The sequence below is a fragment of the Aquila chrysaetos genome, chromosome 10 (assembly GCF_900496995.4).
Source record: "Aquila chrysaetos chrysaetos chromosome 10, bAquChr1.4, whole genome shotgun sequence".
Taxonomy (NCBI): Eukaryota; Metazoa; Chordata; class Aves; order Accipitriformes; family Accipitridae; genus Aquila; species Aquila chrysaetos.
Genome location: NC_044013.1, coordinates 34,637,815 through 34,660,195, shown reverse-complemented (window position 1 = coordinate 34,660,195; position 22,381 = coordinate 34,637,815). Strand labels below are relative to the sequence as shown.

Here is a 22,381-nt window from a genome sequence, read left to right as displayed (position 1 = left end):
TAGACAGGTCTTAAGCTAGTTTGGCTAACAGTTACATCACTTTCAGCAATGACAAGCACCTAAAGCAAGTCAAGTAGCATCAGCGGACATTGCCTTTGAAGGTCTGGCCCATTTACTTGCTTTCCTATACATTAAACAGAGGTAGTTCTTCAGCTAAACAGAGATAGTTTTTTCAGGAACTGTAATTCTAATATTTGTATTCCTAATATTTGTATCCTCGTACTACAGAACTACTTACTCAAGCAATGTGGCACTTAAATAAGACTTGTTCCACTCCACTTTACAAACTATTTACAAGGTTTATACGTGAGTAGTTTCAGTGTTGACTCCATAAAGATTCTTATCCAATACCAGAAGAAATGGTCAAGTACAGTTACAAGATGTACTTTTCAGGTCATCAGCACAGCTTTTAAATAGTTGTCTCTAGCAGACAATAACTGGACATCAGAGACAAAGCCTTCAAGTAACTTCCTTAAGGAGACATAAGGAGGTCTACTTCCATCTAAGAAGTCTCCTGCTGGATCACCTATGCCTGAAAGTAAGTAGTCTTGAAAGTAAATATAAGCCTTTAAAGGCCTTTAAGATACAATAAAACCCAGCACATACTCTAAAGCACACATACGAGTGTTCAGTTTTATTCAAGATGCTGATCATCACTTAAGTCTGGTGTGCTAGAGACTGATGTTTTTAGTAGATCCTTACTCTTTCCAGGATCAGGAATCCAGATAGCATATTCTATACTTTTATCACAGTGGCTGCAAGATATTTGGCTATGCGGACTACAGTGTTCATAAAAGATTTCCCAAGGAAAAGGAACTTCTGGTGAAGAAAAACCTCTAGAAGTTAGATAGTGATATAAGACTACTCTGTTCTCTTCATGCATTGAGTTTAGTTTTGCTGATAAGCCCATTGCTGCTAGCAAGATGCACAAAAGCAAGACTAAATTAAGTCAACTGACAGTCTTACCAGAGTTGATGCAATATCTTCCAGGTTACTTTCTAAGGCAAGCCATAAAGGAGGATTTCCTTTCTCATCTGGCACAGACATGTCTGCTCCTCTGGTACAAATAGCATCAACCACAAGAGGGAGCTGGTTTTTTATAGCTAGCTGTAAGGCAGTCTCTCCATCCTGTGTTCTGTAATGGGTAGATTTTGAAGCTGTTACTTCTGCCCTATAAAGTTCGGCCTCATGTTACAGTAAATTCTTGGCTTCACCAATAAACATCTCCATGTGTGTTGTTTTTGCTGTGGTCAGACCACATCTCTACAGCCAAGCAAACGCACCATGTTAGTTTTTCATCACAGCTATGTAATTTACCTTTCTTTAACCCCTCCCTTTAGTAGCAAGTGATTGATTTCTAAGTTTGAAAAGCATGTTAGTGTTCTTAGCTCAGAGACACTGTCCTTTCCTTAAGTGCAGCCATTATTTGAACAGAGTTCCTTCAGTGCAAGCCTACTGCCACAGAAGCGAACAGCCTTGTCTGCACTGTGGCAACACTTCAAGCAAGTCAGAAATACCAACTGGTAAAAAACTGAAGTTAGAACAGCAGTAATAGGTAGTTCATACCCGTGACATTCATTACAGTAGAGCTCGCCAAATTTCAAAGAAAGCCTGTCAGTCATGTAAGCAGATAAATGTTTTGCTAAGTCTAATATCAACTTGTCTAGGAGATACTCAGGAAGCAAGTTCTATCAGAATCTTGTTACTGGAGCTGCATCCAATTATTTTAGATGGTAGAAAACATGCAGCTCCCACAAGCCAGCAAATAGATCAGACTACAGAAGTTCAGTACCATGCCTCTAGGACTTGAGAGTCTGTTACAGAGGATTCTGTTCTACCTAGAATTAAGTGGAACCTCCCTCTGCAGCCTCAAGTAGAGGTACTGACCAGTGGAACTATATATAGGTCCAAGTTCACATATGTAATCCCTAAGCCATAACTAGTACCATAAAAAACCACCAAACACATAACTATGCACAAATCATGATTTGAAACCAATTTTAAGACATTATATAAAGGCAGTCATAACTACCTGCTCCTAAATACATATCCAGTTGAGTGTTGTATCAGTTAAGATCTTACCTGACATTTATATCTGCCTGATGTTCCAGCAAAAAGAGTGCACTCTTACTGTCTTGTCTCTGTATTGCCATATGTAACAGAGTCTGTCCGTCTGACATTGTGTCATTGATGGATGCCCCAGATCCAAGCAGCTGAGCTGCTATTGTGTGCATGCCTAAAGAGTTAAAGCTCATTAGTATTTTACCTTCAGTTTTATAGAACAGAGACACTGAAAATTAATAAATAAAGCTTCAAGCCTTCAATAATTACAATTCAATTTTCAATAATTACAGTAAGAGATGCACTGAATCAATGCTAGAGCCTATTAAAATTTACATACATGAGCTAACCAACCCATGACTCTACCCAGCTTGAATATTCTTTTACAGACTTATTGAATATTGATTACTGAGTCCTTTTGGTCTTGCTTGAAGACACAAGATATGGTCTGGTATACAGCAGAGCTTTCCCATTAGTTCTGCCAACCCAAATGTAATAGAATCCTCCTTAACCATACCTAGCCTAATCCTTCATATCACTTCAGACTTTTGTCCAATAAACATTAACTTTGGTATTACATTCCTAAGATATTCCCTTGAATATTACAGTATAAGATGTTTAGCTTAATTCCTCCCTCCTCCTTTATCTCAGAAGCAGATAAGGGCAATGGTAGACAGAAAGCTACTTTTTAGTTTCCTTTCATTGGAAAGGAAAGTGAAAAGCCTGGACAGTGAAGAAGTCTGTTACATATGGATGACATCTAGCACGCCCATACAGAGCAACATTACTAAGTGTTCTGACTCATCTCTCAAGTCCAGAGTATGAGTAGCCATCCCCCATACAATCGCTGTTTCCAGCTCAGTAGGAATTGATTCAGTAGTGACCATGCCACCTCTTTCTTTTGATGATGTACTGATACTGTTGAAATGTCACTTGGCTGCAAACAGAAATACCTAGTTTACCCCAAACCATTCCCTTCCACATTTCAGACAAGAAAGCATCTTCTGAATCAGTATTTCAAGTTCCATTCCCCTTAATAGCTGCTTAAAGTAGCTCATCTTCCCTTTGTAAAGGTCAGCATTCTGTATTAACCAGTATCTAGAACAGAGTTAACCATGAACAGACAATACAGTGATCTGCTATGAAAACTACTAGGGAGTTCGCAGTGGAGCAGTTCCACAGAACTGCAAATACAGTTGTGGGCAAGAGGCTCCATGCTACCTGCTAGTCAAGAAGGGAAGCTGTAGGGCTAGAAATCTATCAGTGAGTCAGATGTGAATATTCAGTTTTAGAAAGTGAAGAATTATCTAAAGCTTTCCTTGACAGCTTCTCACTAGCAGCACAAGCCAGGACATGAACACACATCTGCTGGTTTGTCTTTAAAAAAAAAAAAAAAAAAAAAATCTTATCTGCATCATAGCTTCCATATCTTTGTAAATTCTCATCTTGTTTTGAAGGCACATACCTGTCCAAAGAGCCAATCCCAGCACAGTCTGGTCTCTCGAGTCCTTTAGACTAAAGTCAGGAATAATTTGCAAGTTGTTGGTAGCATGAAGAGCATTAGCTACAAAGAAACCATAGGGAATTAGAGTGTTCTTGTACTTGACCTGCAGTTGCACATTGAAAGCTGCAGCAGTAGCAATGTCCCATTTTGAAGTAGGCTGTTCCTTTAGCAGTCAGTTTGAAAGATCTGAGCAAGATAGCTTCAGTTTCCCAGATGTGATACTGCTTAGGATTCAGGTAGTATTGCCACTACTGCCTAATCTTAATACTTATACTAAAAAACGTTCAACTTGCTAGCTAAGAGGCTTAACTTGCCCCCTTTATCTCCAAATAGAGTGGCATATACAAAGCTCTGAGAATGAGGAGTGGAGGCTGTAGTGGAAGATGGTGGCAGCACACTTCCTTCTCAGCTCCCTGGGATGGAAGAAATTCTCCCCAATTCACCTACTCCCTTCTAAATCCCACTTACAGTAGGAGACAAAATAGGCCTTGCTTCAGCTGTCAAACTCCTTTCCTGCTGCTAGAAAGGAGCTGAACTAGTAGCATTTAATAAACTGTTACCTCCTAGTATTTCAGTACCAAAGTCTCAACTCAACTATAATACTAGCATTACTCCATACAAAATAGTCTTACTGAGAGCTGGGGAAGGCAGAAGTCTAACCACAGAAAGATGCCTTTATCCATATTTGATTCCAGCATTTACCCGAACCAAATGCTTTGGCAGGGAGAGAAAAGGGATCTCAGTTGTACAGTTAGAATACAGCCTGGGGCTAAGTGTTCAAGTCCATTATCCATAGTGGAGAATTTAGAAAGATTCATGGGCAAATTAAAATTCAAATCATCTGCTTAAGACTAGAAAATAAGACTGTGTTTAGCCAGTCTTATTAATTGCTCTACTTAAACAATGTTTACAGGAAGACATGCTTTATTAGTGGTTTGTCAAAACACAGTTTAGATGCCATCTTGACATACTGATCCACTACAGCATCAATACTGTCTGAACCAGAAAAAAAACTTACCTTTTTGTTCCAGGATGACTGACACCACATCTGGGTGATTGTAAGCAATAGCCATGTGAAGGGGAGTTTGCAGATAAACATTCTCTGCTGTTGGAGAAGATGCATCCTTCTGACCAAGCACTGCTTCTGCTGTCTGGATGTTTGGATTGGCTCCTTGTTGCAGAAGTTCTGCTGTCAGGTTTGCTAGGCCATGCCTACAGGCTGTATGCAGTGGTGTTTCTCCCTTTAATAAACAGGATACTAGGTTAACAGCTGGGACATGAAGAGAAGTAGCTTTTAAATTACTATGCCCACAAGAATTGACATGAAGACCTTAACTCCTAGTAACTAAAGGTCCTTAGGACCTTCAAACTACATGAGTTAGCCTATCTTAAGAACTTTATTAGAACAGGCACTGAGGGAAGTGTTAAAAGCATATTAACAACTGGTGATGCTGCAAGAACAGTGCCACGAGAACGCAATTGTTGTCTGATCACTAGTAAATATCTGAAAATATGCAAAAGGCTCAGCAGGTGTTCCAACTTGCTTTAAGCTATGGTTAACAATGATGGATCTCTGCTATCTTATCTCTGAATAGAAATAAGGAAACTTTCAGACTACAGTCTATAAGTTTCTGCTTTTACCCATTTGTTTTGGTGGTTGACTTTTGCTCCATGAGTTGCTAGGAAGAGAGAAGCTGCCTCATTTCCTGCACCAGCTGCCCTCTGAAGCAAGCAGTTTCCTAAAGAAAAACCATGAACACTGTTAGAGTGCTACTCCAACCACACTTTGATACAAACAAGTGTGGTAGCACCTTCCCCACTACCTTGCAACATTAAAGTTTGAAGCCAACAAAGAAAATCCTACTGACTGGTAGTCCCCTTGCAATGCTGGTCTGTGATGTGCACTACCATTTAGCAATTACACATTTTGAAACTGTAAAGAGGATACTAGGACCTGGCAAGGAGTCCAGATTTTCTGTCACTTCCTGCAAGTCAAGCTCAGCTTGGGACTGTCAGTGTTCCAGCTCTGGTTAAAGCTACTACCACCTACCATTCATTGTGCAGCACATGCAGTTGAAACCTCATTCAGCTCCTCAAAGTGCAGCTAGCATTAAGCAATTAACTTACAAGCCTTCCACCTACACAGAAATACAAACTTCTGTTTTACCTGTTAATGTGTCTGGAGCATCTGTATTGCTGCCTCGTTGGATCAACCTTGCTGCAAAACTGTTCTCATCAAATGAGGTTCCATTTACAACAGGGGCATCCTCAAAAGGGTTTACAGACTGATCAGACGATACAGTGATATACTGAACTGCAAGCCACAGAGCTGTGCTTCCTTCATGATCCTTCAGCTCCAAGTCTAGTCTAAAAATAAGAGTTAATGTTCCCCAATTTATACCTTAAAAGTGGTTCCCCAATGCAGCTTTAGCTTCAAGTGTCTGAACGGCTGTACTAGTTTATCTAATACCTCACTGACAACTTTCACTTGCCAAGAAACCTACTGTAGCTCCAGTTACTTCAGAGAATTTGTGAATACTCTGAAACAAGCAAGACACCTTTTAGTGACTACTAGATTTAAGCTCATTGCTCCTAGGAGAAGTGTGGCCCTTGTAGATTTGGGCTCCCACTACATGTAACAGAGGCAAATCCTCTTGTATTTGAGTAAACTGTGTACAAGAAACACAAATTCAACTACAAAGAAACTGAGTTAAATGAAGTATTCTGCTTCATCACCCTAAGAAATCACCTGTATTAGCTTTAAGCAGAACCCAAGTTGAACTCAAGAACGTATTCAGACATTTTAAGAGTCTTATTACTCCTTTTAGCTCCACTACAAATGAAGTTATTGCTACATTTCACCTAGCCCTCTTTGAAAAACAGAGATGCCATTTGCTTCCTCTTTACAGTAGGGCAAAAACTTACTTGGCTTCTGGCATCTTAAGTTATGCAAAGCCTTTACACTTTTGCATCCCATGCCTATTGCTAGCCTTATTGTAAAGCAAAAAGGCATTGAAGAGTTGTTAAACCACTTTTCATATCTTCACTGTACAAGGTACCCTCAGTGTATTTAAGTAAGACTTACTGTTTGCACTGGAGAAGCTGACTGAATACAGGTTCATTCCTGACCACAATTGACACATGTAATGGGGTCCTGTAATTGGAGCAAAGTAGAGAGTTACATTAGTAATAAGGAGACACTTAAGATTTTGTCCACAGTCACCAACATGCCCCTACAGATTTATGGGGTTAACTTTTGTCTCTGCTTTCAGAAGGGCACAAGCACCTCTTGAAAGAAAGCAATCTACACTTTTAGTGGACATGATTCCAGTTAATTTAGTAATAAGCAACTCTTTACACTAATAAGAGCTAACCTTCAGGAAAAAAGCGCAAGAGCTTGACCTATCAGAACTGACTAGCTGATACACTCTAAGTCTTCTATGTCATTTTATGTACTTGTTTGCCCAACCTAACCCATAAAGCAGTTTACAGGCCCTACACTTCAGAAAAACACACTGCAGATACTAGCTCTTTGAGATAATTTCAGTTCCACTGACAGCTTCAAAGAGAAGTACCTTTCAGGAATACTATTTGTCATTTTAGTTAGCTTGCTTTACTGTTCAGTGATTCAATAAACGCAAATTAATTGTGTGCCATGTGTTCTGACACAATCAACTCACTCCAGCTTTGTATAGCTGGGCTATGTTTAACTGGTCATGACAGGGTACCATTCAGCCTGCACAGCTTTCTGCTTTGAGTGCTACCCACAAGTATCAAACTGGATTAATGAATTCACCTCTCCTGCTTCCAGGATCACCTGTGCTTTGCTGTCAGACCTGAGCAAGTTCTTAGGAGGCTGCATCTAATCACTACTGCATTATCTGTTAAAATGGTAGCAGACTTCACCCAGTATTTACCTTCCTTTGTTGTCTTGCATATTTGGATTGGCTCCTGCCTGTAAGAGGGACTCTGCTATCTGTGCCATCTCTACCATGACATCTGGCAAATGCTTCTTGGGGTTGTATGATGCCACAAGGTGCAGAGGAGTCTCCTGGTCTCCCAATGTAGCAGCATTCACACGGGCACCATTTTTTATGAGAAAGTTTGCAGCAAATTTATCTCCTTTTGTGAAACAAAACAAGGTTATTTATGGATAGATACCTTATATACTTTATACAAGTCCAAAAAATGGATACACATGATTTCCCTCCATACCATACAACCACTCCAAGTGTCTGCTCTTAGAATGCCTTAGCAATAGGTAACTTCAAGTACGCTCCACTGCAAAGTCAGGATTAAAACATTTCATAACAACCCCTTGGAAAAAGTGTTTTGCCCAGAGGTTACACATCACTCAAGTTCACACACTAGTTTACTTGTTATGGTGATACTGAGTTTGCTAGTTCCTCTATCAAGATAAATCCATTGCTACTTTAATGCACAATCGGACAAATCATGATACTAAACATACAAGTAATTTTTGAACAAAAGGTACTATTCCAGGGCATCAGTCAAAAGTGTGTAGTTTAAGTTAGTCATCATCTGTTCAGTCTTGCTACATAAACAAGCAATAACACAGCCTTTGCTCTCGAAAGTTTAGGCCCCATTATATATAGGGTAAGGGCTTCAACAGTTAGGACCCACCATGTACGGCATTCCTAAGAACTCCCTGTTGAGAGCTTCTCAGAAGTCAGAACTTAAGCCCACTTCAGTACATGAAACCTTGGACTTGAAACACCAAGATGCAGAGAATTAATTCAGGATAATACAAGTCTCCCTTACTCCAGAGACTACTTTGAATAGATATATTCACAAGCTGCTTGTCCTGAATGCAAGACTGGAGAACAAAGATGACTGTTCAGCTGTTTAGGCAATACAGATTGCTGTATCATCTCTGCCAGCAAAAACTAAAATCCCATTTTCTGATTTCCATTTCTGACATTCCCCCACTCGCCAGTGATCATAGGAAGTAAGAATCATGTGGCAAGTTCAGACAACTTGCTTTAGCTCCATTTCCAGAACATGTGATTGTTAACAGTAATTAATTCACTGAAGCTTTGGTTACTGAAAAGCAAGCATTCATTCTCAGAGCTCTAGCTTAGACTGGAAGCAAACATTAGAACTAGAGGACAAATGCTAGTATTAAGTATGAAGAGCAGCCTGCTGCAATCTTTCTAGTGCTTTATAGGGCTGCAGCCATCATAACACTGACCTATGCCTAGAAGGCCTCCTACTCCTGCTGCTGAAGTTTCATTCACAGGATCAGACACCAGCATTACCCTGTTTAGATATGTAGGAGATTAAAGGAAGAAGTCGGGAGCTGTATGTTGAGTTTACAAAACTTAAACTACTTCTAAGAGTCCAGAAGAGCTTGCTGTTAAAAATAAACTCATGCTTTTAATTTGTAGCACTATAATACCCATGAGGTCCAGTCACAGGTACAATTCCTGTTGTGCTTGGGTTTCTGGAACAGAAAGAGCTACCAGAGATATCACTGCAGGCAACTAGTAGCACAAGGCATTCACTACAGATTTTTACCAGACTTTGGCCATCAGCCAAGATGATGCTGCTCCAAAGCCTTCAGAATACTGTGGCCATGGCAACCAGGTCCTACTGTGCTCCAGTTCTCATAAGATGCATTTTCCACTCTAAGGTGGAGAACAGCTCAAGATAATCATGTAGTTGTACTCAGACTTCACTGTGATAACTATGCCACTATTCACTGGAGCTTTGAAAATATTCACACTGGCACAGAAGCACCTCCACCTGCTCCTCATCTTCTCCCAGTCAGTTTTCCCTCCCCTAAAACTGCCATCCAGTAGCAAGGACCCTTGTTGTTAACCATAATCACAAAGAAGCATATGTTGCATTCAATGCAGGTCTAGAAAAAGGCTTCATCTTAATTTGTGATTAGGCTGTCATCTTTGATTCAACTATTTGTCAGAAAAACATTGTGTTGTCAAATTAGAATATTCTCAGTATCTCCCTACATTTCTTCCTTTAGCAGACAATACTCTACTAGATTGCTTCTGGATGTCACGTAGTGTAAGTTTCATTCACCAGCCAGCAGGCTAGCTTTCAGATCCCAAATAAGAGTTTGTTTTTAAGTTTAAAGAAAAAAGAAATAGGAGGAAGTTCATCCTTGACTACAGTTTTCTAACTGAAGTGTCAACTACAGAGTGACACATGAACAGACTTTGGAACATATATTCCACACTGGGAACAACTGCAAGTTAACAAGGCTTCATATCCTATTTACTTACCTCTTTGGATGGCTTTATGTAATAGACTCCAGCCTCCCTTGTCTGCTCTATCTATGTCAGCCTTGTAGTTGACCAGTGTGGTTGCAATACTCTCCAGTCTTTGGGCAAGGGCTAGATCCAAAGCAAGATCTCCATTGTGATCCAATTCATTGAGCTTCCCAGGAAGCTACAACACAAATTCAGTCAATTGACATTAGAGGTAGGTTCACCAGCCCAACATAATATTTTAACAGCCCGTTCCAACTACCATAATGTTAGACCTTCAGCTCCAATGCAAAATACCAGTGTTGCATTTAGGTAAGTGCATCTTACACAGCAAAACAATTAGAAGACTAGCATCACCACATGCAAGTCTACTCAGAGAACTGCTCAATGAGAAAACAGGAGTTCTGTTTGCAAGCCTTGTTTAACTCACAGGAAGCAAGACTACTACACTCCTAAAGGATGCTGCCAATGTGGGCATATTCAACATAGAACTAGGAAGAATTATTCAGTTATTCCTTTAAGATACTTCAAATCCCAATCGGATTAGCACCTAAGGGTGCTAAGTACTGCTACAGTCCCAGCTTCCAATTAGGATTTAAGGCATCTTAAAGGACTAACTCCATAATTCTTGATAATTAATACTCAAATAATTCTTCCATCCCCCAACAAGGGGGACAACTTATTTGCTAGCTGTTTAGAGCGTTCATCCAAACAGAGCACCTGTTACTTCAAACATTCAGTAGAAGAGGAAAAGCATTTGTTCAAAGAAATGATGCTTACTGAACTGCCATGAAGCAGCAGAGTTGACTATGACACAACTCAGCTTTAGATGTATATAGCAGTATCAGGTACTGGATTTTATTAGACATGATCCATTGCACACAAGGTGTTTTAGAAATGTTATGAATCATTTCCAAATTATGTCTTTATGGAGTTGTTACCACCAGACCTCCATTACATACATAGAAGTAGCTATGGCAATGATAAACATGCAAATAAGAATTAGTGACAAAAATCAAGACTGGTATTTAGAAACTAGCTATTTGAAACACGAAATTCTAGAAAATAGGTCAAGTAAGTCTCACTATACCTGTGAATCCATCTCAATAAGATACAAAAAGACTACATCTTCTCTCTCAACTTTAATAGCCTTATGCAAAGGATAATCTGTCTTTGACTTGAACATTTTATACAATAACTGAGCACTCATGCTACTGAAGTCTTCTTTACGCAAGTCATCCTAGAAGCAATAAAAGAGAAAAGGGTAAGCAATCCCGTTCTATTTATCAACAAGGCATTGCACAATGTAATTATGAAGTTCACAAAACAAGTTCAGTTAAAAGCTCCATTCTGATAACATCGTAACAAGCAGGAACAATCCAAGATAGCCTTTAAAGACTAGGAAGAAACACTAGGGAAGTTTTACATCTTACATTTTAGTTTCCAGTTAAATTTTTCTTCCCTTTTGTCTACAGACATGGAAAACTAGCATTTTACCAGATATTACAGCAGATTAACATCTAGTCTCTAATTCTCTATCTGGATTTAAATGACAGATTAGCATTTTCTGCCTGTGCTCGTTTTGGCTGGGATAGAGTTAATTTTCTTCATAGTAGCTGGTATGGGACTACATTTTGGATTTGTGCCGGAAGCAGTGCTGATAACACAGGGATGTTGTAGATACTGCTGAGCAGTGCTTACACAGCATCAAGGCCTTTTCTGCTCCTCACCCCACCCCACCAGCAAGGCAGCTGGGGGGGGTGGGGGCACAAGAATTTGGGAGGGGACACAGCTGGGACAGCTAACCCCAACTGACCAAAGGGATATTCCAGACCATGTGGCATCATGCTCAGCATATAAAGCTGGGGAAAGAAGGAGGAAGGGAGGGGACATTCGGACTGATGGCATTTTGTCTTCCCAAGTCACCATTCCACATGATGGAGCCCTGCTTTCCTGAAGATGGCTGAACACCTGCCTGCCAATAGGAAGTGGTGAATTAATTCCTTGTTTGCGCATGTGGCTTTTGTTTTACCTATTAAACTGTCTCAACCCATGAGTTTTATCACTTCTACCTTTCCGATTCCCTCCCCAATCCCACCTGGGGGAGGGAGTGAGCAGCTGTGTGGGACTGAGTTGCTGGCTTGGGTTAAACCACAACACTGACAAAAAGGCCTATAACTATTGAAGACTGACAACTCCACAGAACTTTGAAAAACTCTGAATAAAAGTAAACAGAAACTTAGAAGTAGGAAGACCTTAGATTTGAGCTAGTGCTTATTTGACTAAACAGAAACAGCCTCATTTCCAGGTAGAATACAGTGTCAAAAGTTAGGAGGCAGAAGCATGAAAGTTAAAATGGCTGACCTGCAGGTTCAGACACAAGAATTTTTTTTTTTATGTCAGGTCAAAGCACTTCCATCTGCTTTTGCATTAGCCAAAGACACATCCACATCTGGATGATGCATTTTAGATTTAGAATAACCTAAACCCTCACACACTAGTCTGCTGTTGACAAGTCTTATTTTCAAGGCTAATCCACTACTAAGTTACTCAAACTTTCCTCAAAATAACAGATCAGAGCAAGTGAAACTCCCAAGTCCGTTGCAAAACTCCTTGCCACTCCCTCCATTACAGAAAAGAAACTCTTCCCTGGCTTCTGTGGATTATTTTTAGAAGTAAAAGCAGGCCTGGGATTTGTGATCTGTATAGACAGAGACCAACTATGGGTGAACTTCTAAACAGTTCCGAGTCCAGATTTAATAAACAATCCTCTTGCTTATTAGAATACTGCCCCTTTGGTTTGGCTCATGTTTAGGGAACTAAGATGCTTTTTACAGTGAAGTATTTCCAATGAACAGAACAACCCTTCAGGCTATAAGCTATTTCCCCCAGTCAAGACATTCACACCAAGATAGACAACGGACATAACCTCTAAAGACAACAAACAAAATCTTAGATAAGAAGCCATTTAATGTGCTTTGTTTCAAATATATAATTATGAATTAGTGTTGTAGACAATACCAAATAACACACAGTGTCAAAAGCACATATTATAAAATAAAGATAACTGAGACAGATGGGAAGGGAAATGTCACTCCTGCCTCAGAAACAGCCTCTTCACTCACACCAGGCAGCAGGGCAGGCAGATTTTACAGCTTTTTATCAAAACTGCTGCTCTCTGCAAACATATAAGGGTCAGCATAATAGGTCACCTGAGTCGCTGAAAGTTATCAGGAGTCCATGTAATCCCCATCCCAACTGGAATGCTTGAATGTTAGCATACCAAGAGATACTCCTGAGGTTAGATAGTATAGCAAGTTAAGCAAAATTCTACTGATGAAGTTCCTATACTCTGCAAACATTTTTCCTCTTGCTTCTGACAGTACTTACCCAGTGACTAGCAATTATCTCAGCACAATAGTTCAGAAGAGTGCTAGCATTCAGCTCCTCAGCAGTCTGATAGAAACGAATGCAGTTCCTGACATTAACTAGTGACATAACTCCTTTTTCACATCTGTCAAAATAGGAAAGCCAGTGTTCAGTAATCAGGAAACAGCTTTACTGTAATCACTCTCCCACGGTGTAACAGGGTCCTATATACTCCTTTTCCTAGATGCCAGTAGAAAATGGCTTGGCCTTGCTTTACTATAAGGCTAAGCAGCATAAACATACTTCAATCAGAAGCACTGTAACACAGCTTCCTTAAGAGCAGACTCCTATTAGAGTCCATCTAAGCTAAGGTCCCATAACAACAAACACTGCAGGATCCTGCAAGTGGAGACAGACATCCTAGCTCTCCCAAAGGAACAAACTGAAGCTCATTCACTGTTATGAAGTAGGGAAGATGTCTATCTTTACAAGTACTATATTGATCACAAGCAGCTTTTGTGCCAAAGCTAGAAACAGGCAAGCCAAATATAGCTATTTGTTTAATAAAGAGAATGGATAAGCTTTAACAGCAGATCCACCTAATCTTTATAGGTGTGAAGCTATTAGTTTGAGTTTATGGGAAGAAAATCCAAGTACCTCAAAATGAAGATAAAGTTAAACATACCAGTGATCTCCAAGCAGATATTAAGACCAAAAAATGAAATACTTGTCTCCAGGTGGAGATACCTAGCAAGACATCTAATAAGTACTACTAGCATATGTACGTGGACTTGTCACTAGACTACCATGACCAGACAACAGCTGAGGAATGTTTAGCTAGTACAATGTGCAGACAGTTTTAGCCTGGTACAAAGCTTGAAGGCAATTCTAGCATTGACCTTACAGATGTCAGCTTCTTTAGTCAGAAGAATTGACAGCAATTTAGTTTGCTTCATGTTGAGTCACACTTAAATTATAGATTATGAGTGCCATGTCCTGCTACAGCTCCAGACACTCCTTGGGCAAAAGATTATATCAAAGGGTACTTCGACTAAATTCAAGGCTTCAAAGTTGCACAAAACAAAGTTGTACATTCGGGCTTCTCACTAACTCTAAATGGTTTTTTAGAGCATTCTAAACATTCAAGATAACAACCTAGCCCCTACTAGAATGATGTAATCATAATCTCCTCAAAATGGCAAAACATTGTACTGTCACATTAACCTTCTTTATGAAGAAAAGCTGCCAAGATGCACAGAAGAACAGCTATTTAAGTTAAAAGAAATTTCACCTGTGGTACTTTAAAACTGCAAACTCCTTGCTATTGACTCTTCCTAGCATTCTCTTTAACAATTCCTTTCCTGCAACTCTCCAGAGCTTGTTACTAATATACTGATCTCTACTTCATCTTAATGCCAAATTAGGGTTATTAGTTTGACCGGGAGAAGAACTGGAAAGTAAACATAAAAGCTATGAGAAAAACTGCTATAGTTTAACTGTAGTACAAGGCTTCATTTCCTGTGATAAACTGAATGTCATGCTGTATTATTAAAAGCTTAAGACTTTGAAAAGCCAAAATTTTATCCAATTGCCAGCAACTGTCACCTTATTTCTATTCAAACAAGGCTGAACAGTTCAAGAAGATCCACTGTATTTACCAAGACTCACCTTTCCCTAAGTAGCTGGAGCTGAAATTTATTAGCTAGTTTCATGAGCTCTGTCAAGAAGATATCATCTTCTCTTAGCTCAAGTTCATCTGTGTAGATCCACCGCAGCATTGCCATGGTTACCTCTGGGTCAGCATCTGGTACAGGGAGCAACAGGGATTAATAAAATACCCAAACAACAATCACCTATTCAAGTAGCTACTATTCCTCTGACTGTTAAAGTCACAGCTACCATGAAAAAAAATAGCCTCATTGAAACTGTACGGCTTTAATTCAATCAAAGTGTCAAAACAGAGGCAAAACTGCTCAGAAGTTGAAACTAGTAACAATGCTGGCACCAAGCAAGAAAACCTTTTTTCCATTGGAACACTGTACAGAATGCAGGGACCCCTCTAACATCTCCTACCTGCTACACAGATATTGCATATTTAGAGGCCAGCAATGCCGCTTTAAAGTCTTTAGTCCCTCACATATGGCTAAACCCACATCTACATTTGACAAGCACAAATCCCCTTTTTGATTTAAGAATCCTGCCTCTGATATCAGAGCCATATGTTATGAACTGTTGCATTCCAATAAAGGTACTTACACCTTGGTAATGACTACAAAGTAGTTAAAACTGCTGGGAACCATTTCTAGGAAAGGTGCAAAAGAGTTTCTGCAGCTGGTTAGATTTCAAGTGTTTACAACACTAATCAAAAGCCTTATGTTTTTACACAGCAAGAAAAAGAGAAACCTACACCACAGGACACAACCTACACCACAGGACACAAGATACAGAAGCCCAATGACCAGGGACCTTTGTCACCTAGTCTGAAGTATAGTGACAATCGTGCTTACAGGGACGTAGATGAGAATTACTCCACAATGTACTATCAAACCAGTTACAACAAAAAATACCATTCATTTAGAAAAATAACATTAGTCCCTGAAGCCATTTTGTTTTTAAAATGAAAACATACATGTATAAGACACCGAAATACCCATCCTAAAACATCTCCTCCACATGGAGGGTTGCCCCAGATTATTTGCAGAGTACCAGACAAGTACTTGGCATAGCATTTAGACTGCCTCCTAAGAAACAGAAGGTTTTAGTAAGACAAGTATCTTTCGCCAAGCTTGAAGTAATCAGAAAACCTACTTGAGCTGTAATATCAGCTCTGCCTTGGCAGAGGTAAGAGTTCATTTTCTCCCTCCTGACAAGAGAGCCTGTGTTCATCTCTTTCTACTCTTCTTAAAGAGTAGAAAATTCTGCAGATTACATGAACTCTAAAAACACTCAATTTTAAATGTTGCCTGTATTTTGAAGTTAGGATTCAGGCAATCTTAGCTTGCAAGTTCTTAAGAGAACCTCCTAAGAACACCACGACAGTTTTTAGGGAACAGCTTGTTGCTTGCTACAACTATTTCATAACTTAATTAATCCTTGTGCCATTTATCAAATTTTATAAAGAATTCAATTTTACACAGTGGAAAGTATCATTTACTAGCACGTATGTTAAGCACCATTCTGTAATAGGAAGTGCTTGCATTGCTAAACATGCAAGACTGCAGTTACATTTGAGATTCTCAGACTAGCTTCAATGTGGAGCTAGAAATGCTATGGACTGCCACTTGCAATGAAAGTACAATTAACATAAGAGCTTTTCAGTAATAATCTTCTGTTAGCACAGCACTCAATTTTAAAACTCCTTGACATCTGTTTTTTGTGGCTGCAGAAAGATCCATAAATCCTTTTGCAAGAAAGCCTATGCTGTCTCGTAAAACTAGCTTGCTGTGACTTGCTTCTTTCCCGTCTGCCTGCATGTAGGATTCATGATAAGATTAAGTGCAGAAAGTGAAGCCAATGCTTAATATTCAACATGCCAGCCAGCAAACCTGCTTAACTTCATGCCTGTTTTTATTGCTCAAATTAATTGTATAAGACTCTTATTCTGTTAAGTACAGAAGAAAAGCCTGTCAAGAGGTTCGATCTGCAGAAACACTGCCCAGTGTAAGTACATGCCAGAGAAACAGCTACAGCAGGACAAAACACCATCTTGTAGAAGACTTTTAGAAAACTTCTCTTCCTCACCTATTTTGCAAAGGTATCGAAGTGCCAAAGCAAATAACTTTTTAATAACACATCAGTATTTGTATTCATTTCCCACACACACTATGTTAACAAGAAGCAAGGTATTTCCATGACACACTTCAGAGAAATTATGCACACTACCTCAAAAAGCCCTGTCCTTAGAAAGGAAGAAGTCAAGCTCCTCCATATAGATTTGTTTTTCATTATGTTTAGTTGACTCTAGAAAAGACAAACAGGCCACCATTCTCAACCCCTGTTCATTAAAGAGAAAGAAGGTAGGTTATTGATTTAACTAGCACTAGCACGAAGTTCACAAGCGTACTACCATGTTTCAGAGACAGAGCTCCATAATTAATGGATTAAGCACCACTTTTTGTGGACAGTAGTAGTCTGAAAGGTACATAAATAACCTTTCCCCAACAGGCCCTTTCAGTCATCCTAAAAACAATCAAAGCATCATATTACTAAGCAATGACTGACCTGACAGATCCAGCTCCTCTGTTGAGGCAAGGTTGGCAAGACTCCAAGTATCACTGCGTGCCGCCAAGACAAATTTGTGAGCACTGATGTGCTTGTCCCCAACCTTTATCTTCAGATCACTGATAAGAGGAAAAAAGCATATACATGTATAACACAGACTTCCCCTGTGCTTAGATACATATGGATTCAGCATCTCCATAGTATCTATGTCCTGGTATCCGCATTTAGGTTCAAGTTGTTTGAGACATCAAAACACATTTCATCGGTTAAGCAGAACACATTGCCAAACAACAATTCTTATTTTTCTAGGGAGAAATGCAATGAGTCATTAGTATTTAAAGCATTAGGGGTATGGGGAGGTTAACCTTTTTGGAATAAACTGCAAGGGAATTATTGTAGAAGATAGGGAAATCCAACAATCTTGAGGTTAAATATTTATGTTGCAGTGTCCATACTAATATTTATGTTGCAGTGTCCATACTAATACTGTCAGCTAAGCACCAATGGTTTCAGGCAAGACCAGCAACAGAACAATGTTTGACAGTAGTCTAAGGCAGACTCCAAGAATCCCCAGTTCCCAGGAGACCAGCTGTCAAGAACACTGATTTCATCCTGACCCCTTTAACACCAGGTTATCCTTTGTAGTTATAAAGTACCTACCCTGTTTATTTTAAAGTCCCATAGCTTGCAAATGTTCTGACTCTGTAGGTATACTTTCCAGACCATTTTCTAAATCAAAGCACTGCTATAAACTACAGTACAAAATACAGAGATGTTAAACTTGCACTTAAACTTACCTTTCTCATTTTATGACTTGTAGGCCCTTTTAGACCACTATTCTATTCTAAGCCTTTAAAACTCATATGCTGAACAGAAATGAAGTGATCCAACTCATCTGACATATGCTACCTAACAAATCTTTTACCCAGCATGCTATAAGTTCTCACCAGGCACAGAGCCTTTTCTCAGGGAGGCTCATGAAGAGGTGTTAGGGGAAGGAAATTTTAAACAAAACTATATATTTTCCCCTTACCTGACTGAACATAGATCACTGTCTAAGACCTGTTACATCATACAACCAGACAAGCCAATTTAATCCGGCTTCTTTACACGTACAACAGGAATACAGAACTGGTTTCAAGGACATATCCTTTCAAGAAAGGAGAGATTTCCAGTCTGTAGTAGATAATCACCCAATTAATCCATCAGGTACACATAGATCAGTTTAAAATTACTTCTGTTCAAAGGGAGCTTTGCTGTCAACAGTGAAAATGGTCAGTTTTCTTTAAACGTGTCTTAAATGTCAGCCTCAGAGATGAACTTCTACTTAGAGCTCATGATTCAAGAACTGGATTCAGTACGCTACCTGACCTTAGCATTCTCTTCCAGCTGCAACCGTGGACCCTATTCATACAAGGCAGTAGAGAAAGAATTTTCCTTGTCTAAGACTAGTACCTACTGCAAAGTCAAAGGTTCCTGTAATAGCCCTTCACCCAAAGGGGGCTTTCTTACCTGTACTGCTCCTGCTGATAGAGTTCAGCTACAATGGCAAGAAGTCGAGTGATGAAGGTGTCACTGGCATTGTCTTGGTTAGCCTCAGCAGCCAGAAGATTGCATCTCCTCTCTGTATCAACTAGTTTCTTCTGCAGCTTTACATACTCCTGGCGGAGAAGCATCAGGTGCTTTTCCAGCTTGGCCACCTCCTCTGCAGAGGCACACAGTGTTACTACAAGGTTGAAATATGCACACCTTTGTTTTGCATCTGTGGGTAACTTAACCCTACAAGCACATCTCGTTTAATCACAGAACACTCTAGTAAGAGTCTCTCCTCTTCCACACTACTTGAACCTCTCACCCCCCAATATTAAATCTTTTATTTTATATCATTGCTAGCCATAAACACATCAAAAATAATCAGAACAGTGATAGAAGCCACTTACAAGTTCCTGAATCCTGCCCAGTCAGGAATGCCACAAGATTTCTAAAACCATGAGAGTCTGTGACTGTGGGAATTACAGTGGTATAGAGGACTAACTCTTTGGTTCTTACCCATTTTTTCAGTTTAGTTAAGATGCTGTTTGACTTCACAGCTGAGGCATCAGTCACAAGTGAGTATTAGAACAGTTGCTGACATACCATATCTGCCTCAGAGTACTTAACTGACCTGTTTAGAACTCCTCACACTGTCAGCTAAGACACTCTTTAAGAAATGGACAGAGTGGAAAACAGATTCTCCCTGGAATCTATGTTTTAAAGGCCAATCAAAAATATATAAAACTCTACTTGCTAGTGGCACACACACATTCCTCCACTGGAGGCACTGCACTGACAAGGCATCACTGTGCAGAGTCAGGTCCGTGGTAGCTATCTCAAATCAGGAGTAGCACAGCAAGAGCACCTGGAAATCTGATCCCCAGCCAAGTATTTCCATCCCATTGCAGAACCCGCTTTTCCACCACACTTAAATGGTCACTCCACAACATGTTGTGCTAAGTTAGTTCACTGAACTCAACCCAGGCCACCTGTATGAAAAACCTCTACCGCACCGCTAGAAGGAAACATCTGTACAGGTGCTTAAAAACAGTCCAACTTATGAATACTTATTTATGGATTAGTTGCACAAACTATATGTAGCTTTCTATCACTGTGCTTGACTGTTTCCCCCAATCATTGAGTTGATCTTCTGAATAAGGTACAAATCCAAAACCAGTCCTAAAATGAGAGGGGGCAGGGAGGAGAAATTTGGAAGCTAACCAATGATTTTAAGTAGGAAAGTTCCTACAAGATTACTCCCTACCAGCCAGGAATTCACTGTTCAACAATTCTTCTCAATTATTTACTAACTGTAAGTCACTACTACAAACAATGAGAAACCCAGCTCTATTGACCAGTGTTTTTTTCTTTCTTCTCTAGAAAAGTCAACAGCATAGCTGACCTTGGCCTCACTCTAATACAGGTCCCCAGGGCAGAGCATCCTGCTTTTGCCCAGCTGCAGACAGAATGCCTCATTTAGTCTTTCTTCTATGGACTGCTGCAGCAAACACTCCCTCATAAGTCTTTTAACTTAACAATTACTGTAATGGATAATCAGAAAGTAATTTACCTTATTTTACTCTTAAGTTAATACTACTTAAGCAGGTTTGGCAGTGTACTTCCTTCAGCAGCCTTCTATTTAGCTTCATCCTTTAGAAATTAATAGATATCATCTCCTTTGGGATACTTTCCTTATTCTATTGAAATATACTATGATTTCAGAATTGTGCTACCAATACCCCACCAACCCTCAAAGAGGGTTTGAAATTCTGCTCTGGTCTTTCTATCTAAAGATAAATGCAGTTTCAGTGTTCCCAGAGCTAGAAGGACATGTCTCTCGAGCAACAGCTCCTTCCCAACTGATTCATAAGGAAGGTGTCAAGGGTGGCACAAAGCAAGTCCTACTGCTACAGCAGGGAGGGCACAAGTCTGATAGGAGTCAAGAGCGATGACTGAAAGACACTTTAAGAACCACACCAAACATTAGTGTATGAACACCACCACTGTTCATACAGTGAGATTTTTAGGTGCTATACAAATTCAAATGCTAGGAACAAGAAGTTGCCTGCTGAACCTCATAGCATATATCATCTTAAAGAAATACTGCATCTTCCAGTCAAGCAATCAGAGTGTGAAGGTGGGAATAAAGAATCAGTACCAGAAGGTAACATCTCAAATACTGTCATTTTACCAAAGACAGCTCACTAGCTCCAAATTACTCTGAAGTCAGTAGGACACAATGCAGAACCTTAAACCCTCAACCAGCAGTAGCTTAAACTTTATGCATAATGAACAATCAAGTTTGTTACTGCTGCTTCCAGGGCAATCCAAGACAATCACTACTGGCAGTGAAAGTACCTCGAAGAACTGAAGCTTTGAAAAATGTTGTTGTCAGATTGACAGCATACGCCTCCTGTGACCTCAGTGAGAGGGACTGATAGGTATTTGCTTACTGTAAGAATTACAAGAGTTGTAAAATAAGAGTTTCTCTTATTCTACACACCACCACGCACACCAGTTGTGTAGTACCTACTACTGCACACTTGCAGACAATATTTATCTTACAGCACATTTCAAGTGCACATTCAAGACAGTCCTCAATGTCCAGTTAATCAACATTCACTGCAAAAGAGCAAATCCTCAAATTTTCTCTGTACACTGTTCATTTAAAGAGTTAATAAGAGACTTACATAAGTTAATAAGAATTGCTTCAAAAGTGGAACCTGCTCGATCTCAGGTAGAAGCACTACCTCTATTTAAACAAGTAGCACCACAACTCCAGGCTTACTATTTACAGTTCTCAATTTTGGAAGGAGGGAGAAGTATCATCACTTTTTAAAAATCAATGCAAAATGACCATTGTATCTTCAAGCTGGCAATCACTTTGACAGAGCACATATTATTGCCAGTCCACATTATATATGACCATTCACCTCCCTGTCTCCCAAGTATAATGTACTATTACTGCATGCATGCACACACCTAATGAAGTTTTTTGCATCAAGACACTGAAAGGACAGACTCACTAGAAGATACCAGTAAGTCTCTAGCTAAGCATCAATCCACATGAATCAGTGAGAGGATGCTTGGGTTCAGCAGAGGCATACACAAAGTGACTCCTTTTCTGAGCCCATAGTCCAGGTACAGAGTTAACGGATGGCTAGACAAGAAAATAAAAGCAGTGTTGTTAGCAGCTTTCTGGCAGATAGACTAGCATCTCATGAACAGGCAGAAGTTTATGTTCCATGTCAAAGACATTAAAGAGGACTTCAGAAAACGCTACTGAAATGTTCTTATAGGAGAAGGCACAAAGGACTTGAGAGCAACTAGATAGCTGAATCCAAAGAGATAAGCAGGGAGGTAACAGGCAATGGGGTGACAGATAGCATGTACCAAAAACTAGAGGGAGGGTCTAGTGGAACCCATTACACTGCCCACCCCACCC

At 39.8% G+C, this 22,381-nt stretch overlaps 1 protein-coding gene across 3 annotated transcripts in view; it reads right to left on the bottom strand.

Moving 5' to 3' along the window:
- ANKFY1 (ankyrin repeat and FYVE domain containing 1) overlaps positions 1-22,381 on the bottom strand; it is a 35,674-nt gene that overhangs the window by 10,756 nt on the left and 2,537 nt on the right. Inside the window, exons 2-15 of one of the 3 annotated variants that reach the window (XM_030029049.2) lie at positions 18,916-19,108; positions 17,404-17,522; positions 14,851-14,986; positions 13,204-13,327; positions 10,904-11,053; positions 9,829-9,994; positions 7,483-7,687; positions 6,651-6,719; positions 5,733-5,932; positions 5,207-5,304; positions 4,584-4,806; positions 3,527-3,625; positions 2,083-2,236; positions 967-1,135 (exon numbers count right to left, since the gene is read on the bottom strand). In XM_030029049.2, the coding sequence (XP_029884909.1) occupies positions 967-1,135; positions 2,083-2,236; positions 3,527-3,625; positions 4,584-4,806; positions 5,207-5,304; positions 5,733-5,932; positions 6,651-6,719; positions 7,483-7,687; positions 9,829-9,994; positions 10,904-11,053; positions 13,204-13,327; positions 14,851-14,986; positions 17,404-17,522; positions 18,916-19,108 (2,105 nt within the window). Of the gene's footprint in view, positions 1-966; positions 1,136-2,082; positions 2,237-3,526; positions 3,626-4,583; positions 4,807-5,206; positions 5,305-5,732; positions 5,933-6,650; positions 6,720-7,482; positions 7,688-9,828; positions 9,995-10,903; positions 11,054-13,203; positions 13,328-14,850; positions 14,987-17,064; positions 17,177-17,403; positions 17,523-18,915; positions 19,109-22,381 lie in introns of those variants that run through there. The other 2 variants (XM_030029051.2, XM_041126987.1) reach the window with 2 other exon arrangements.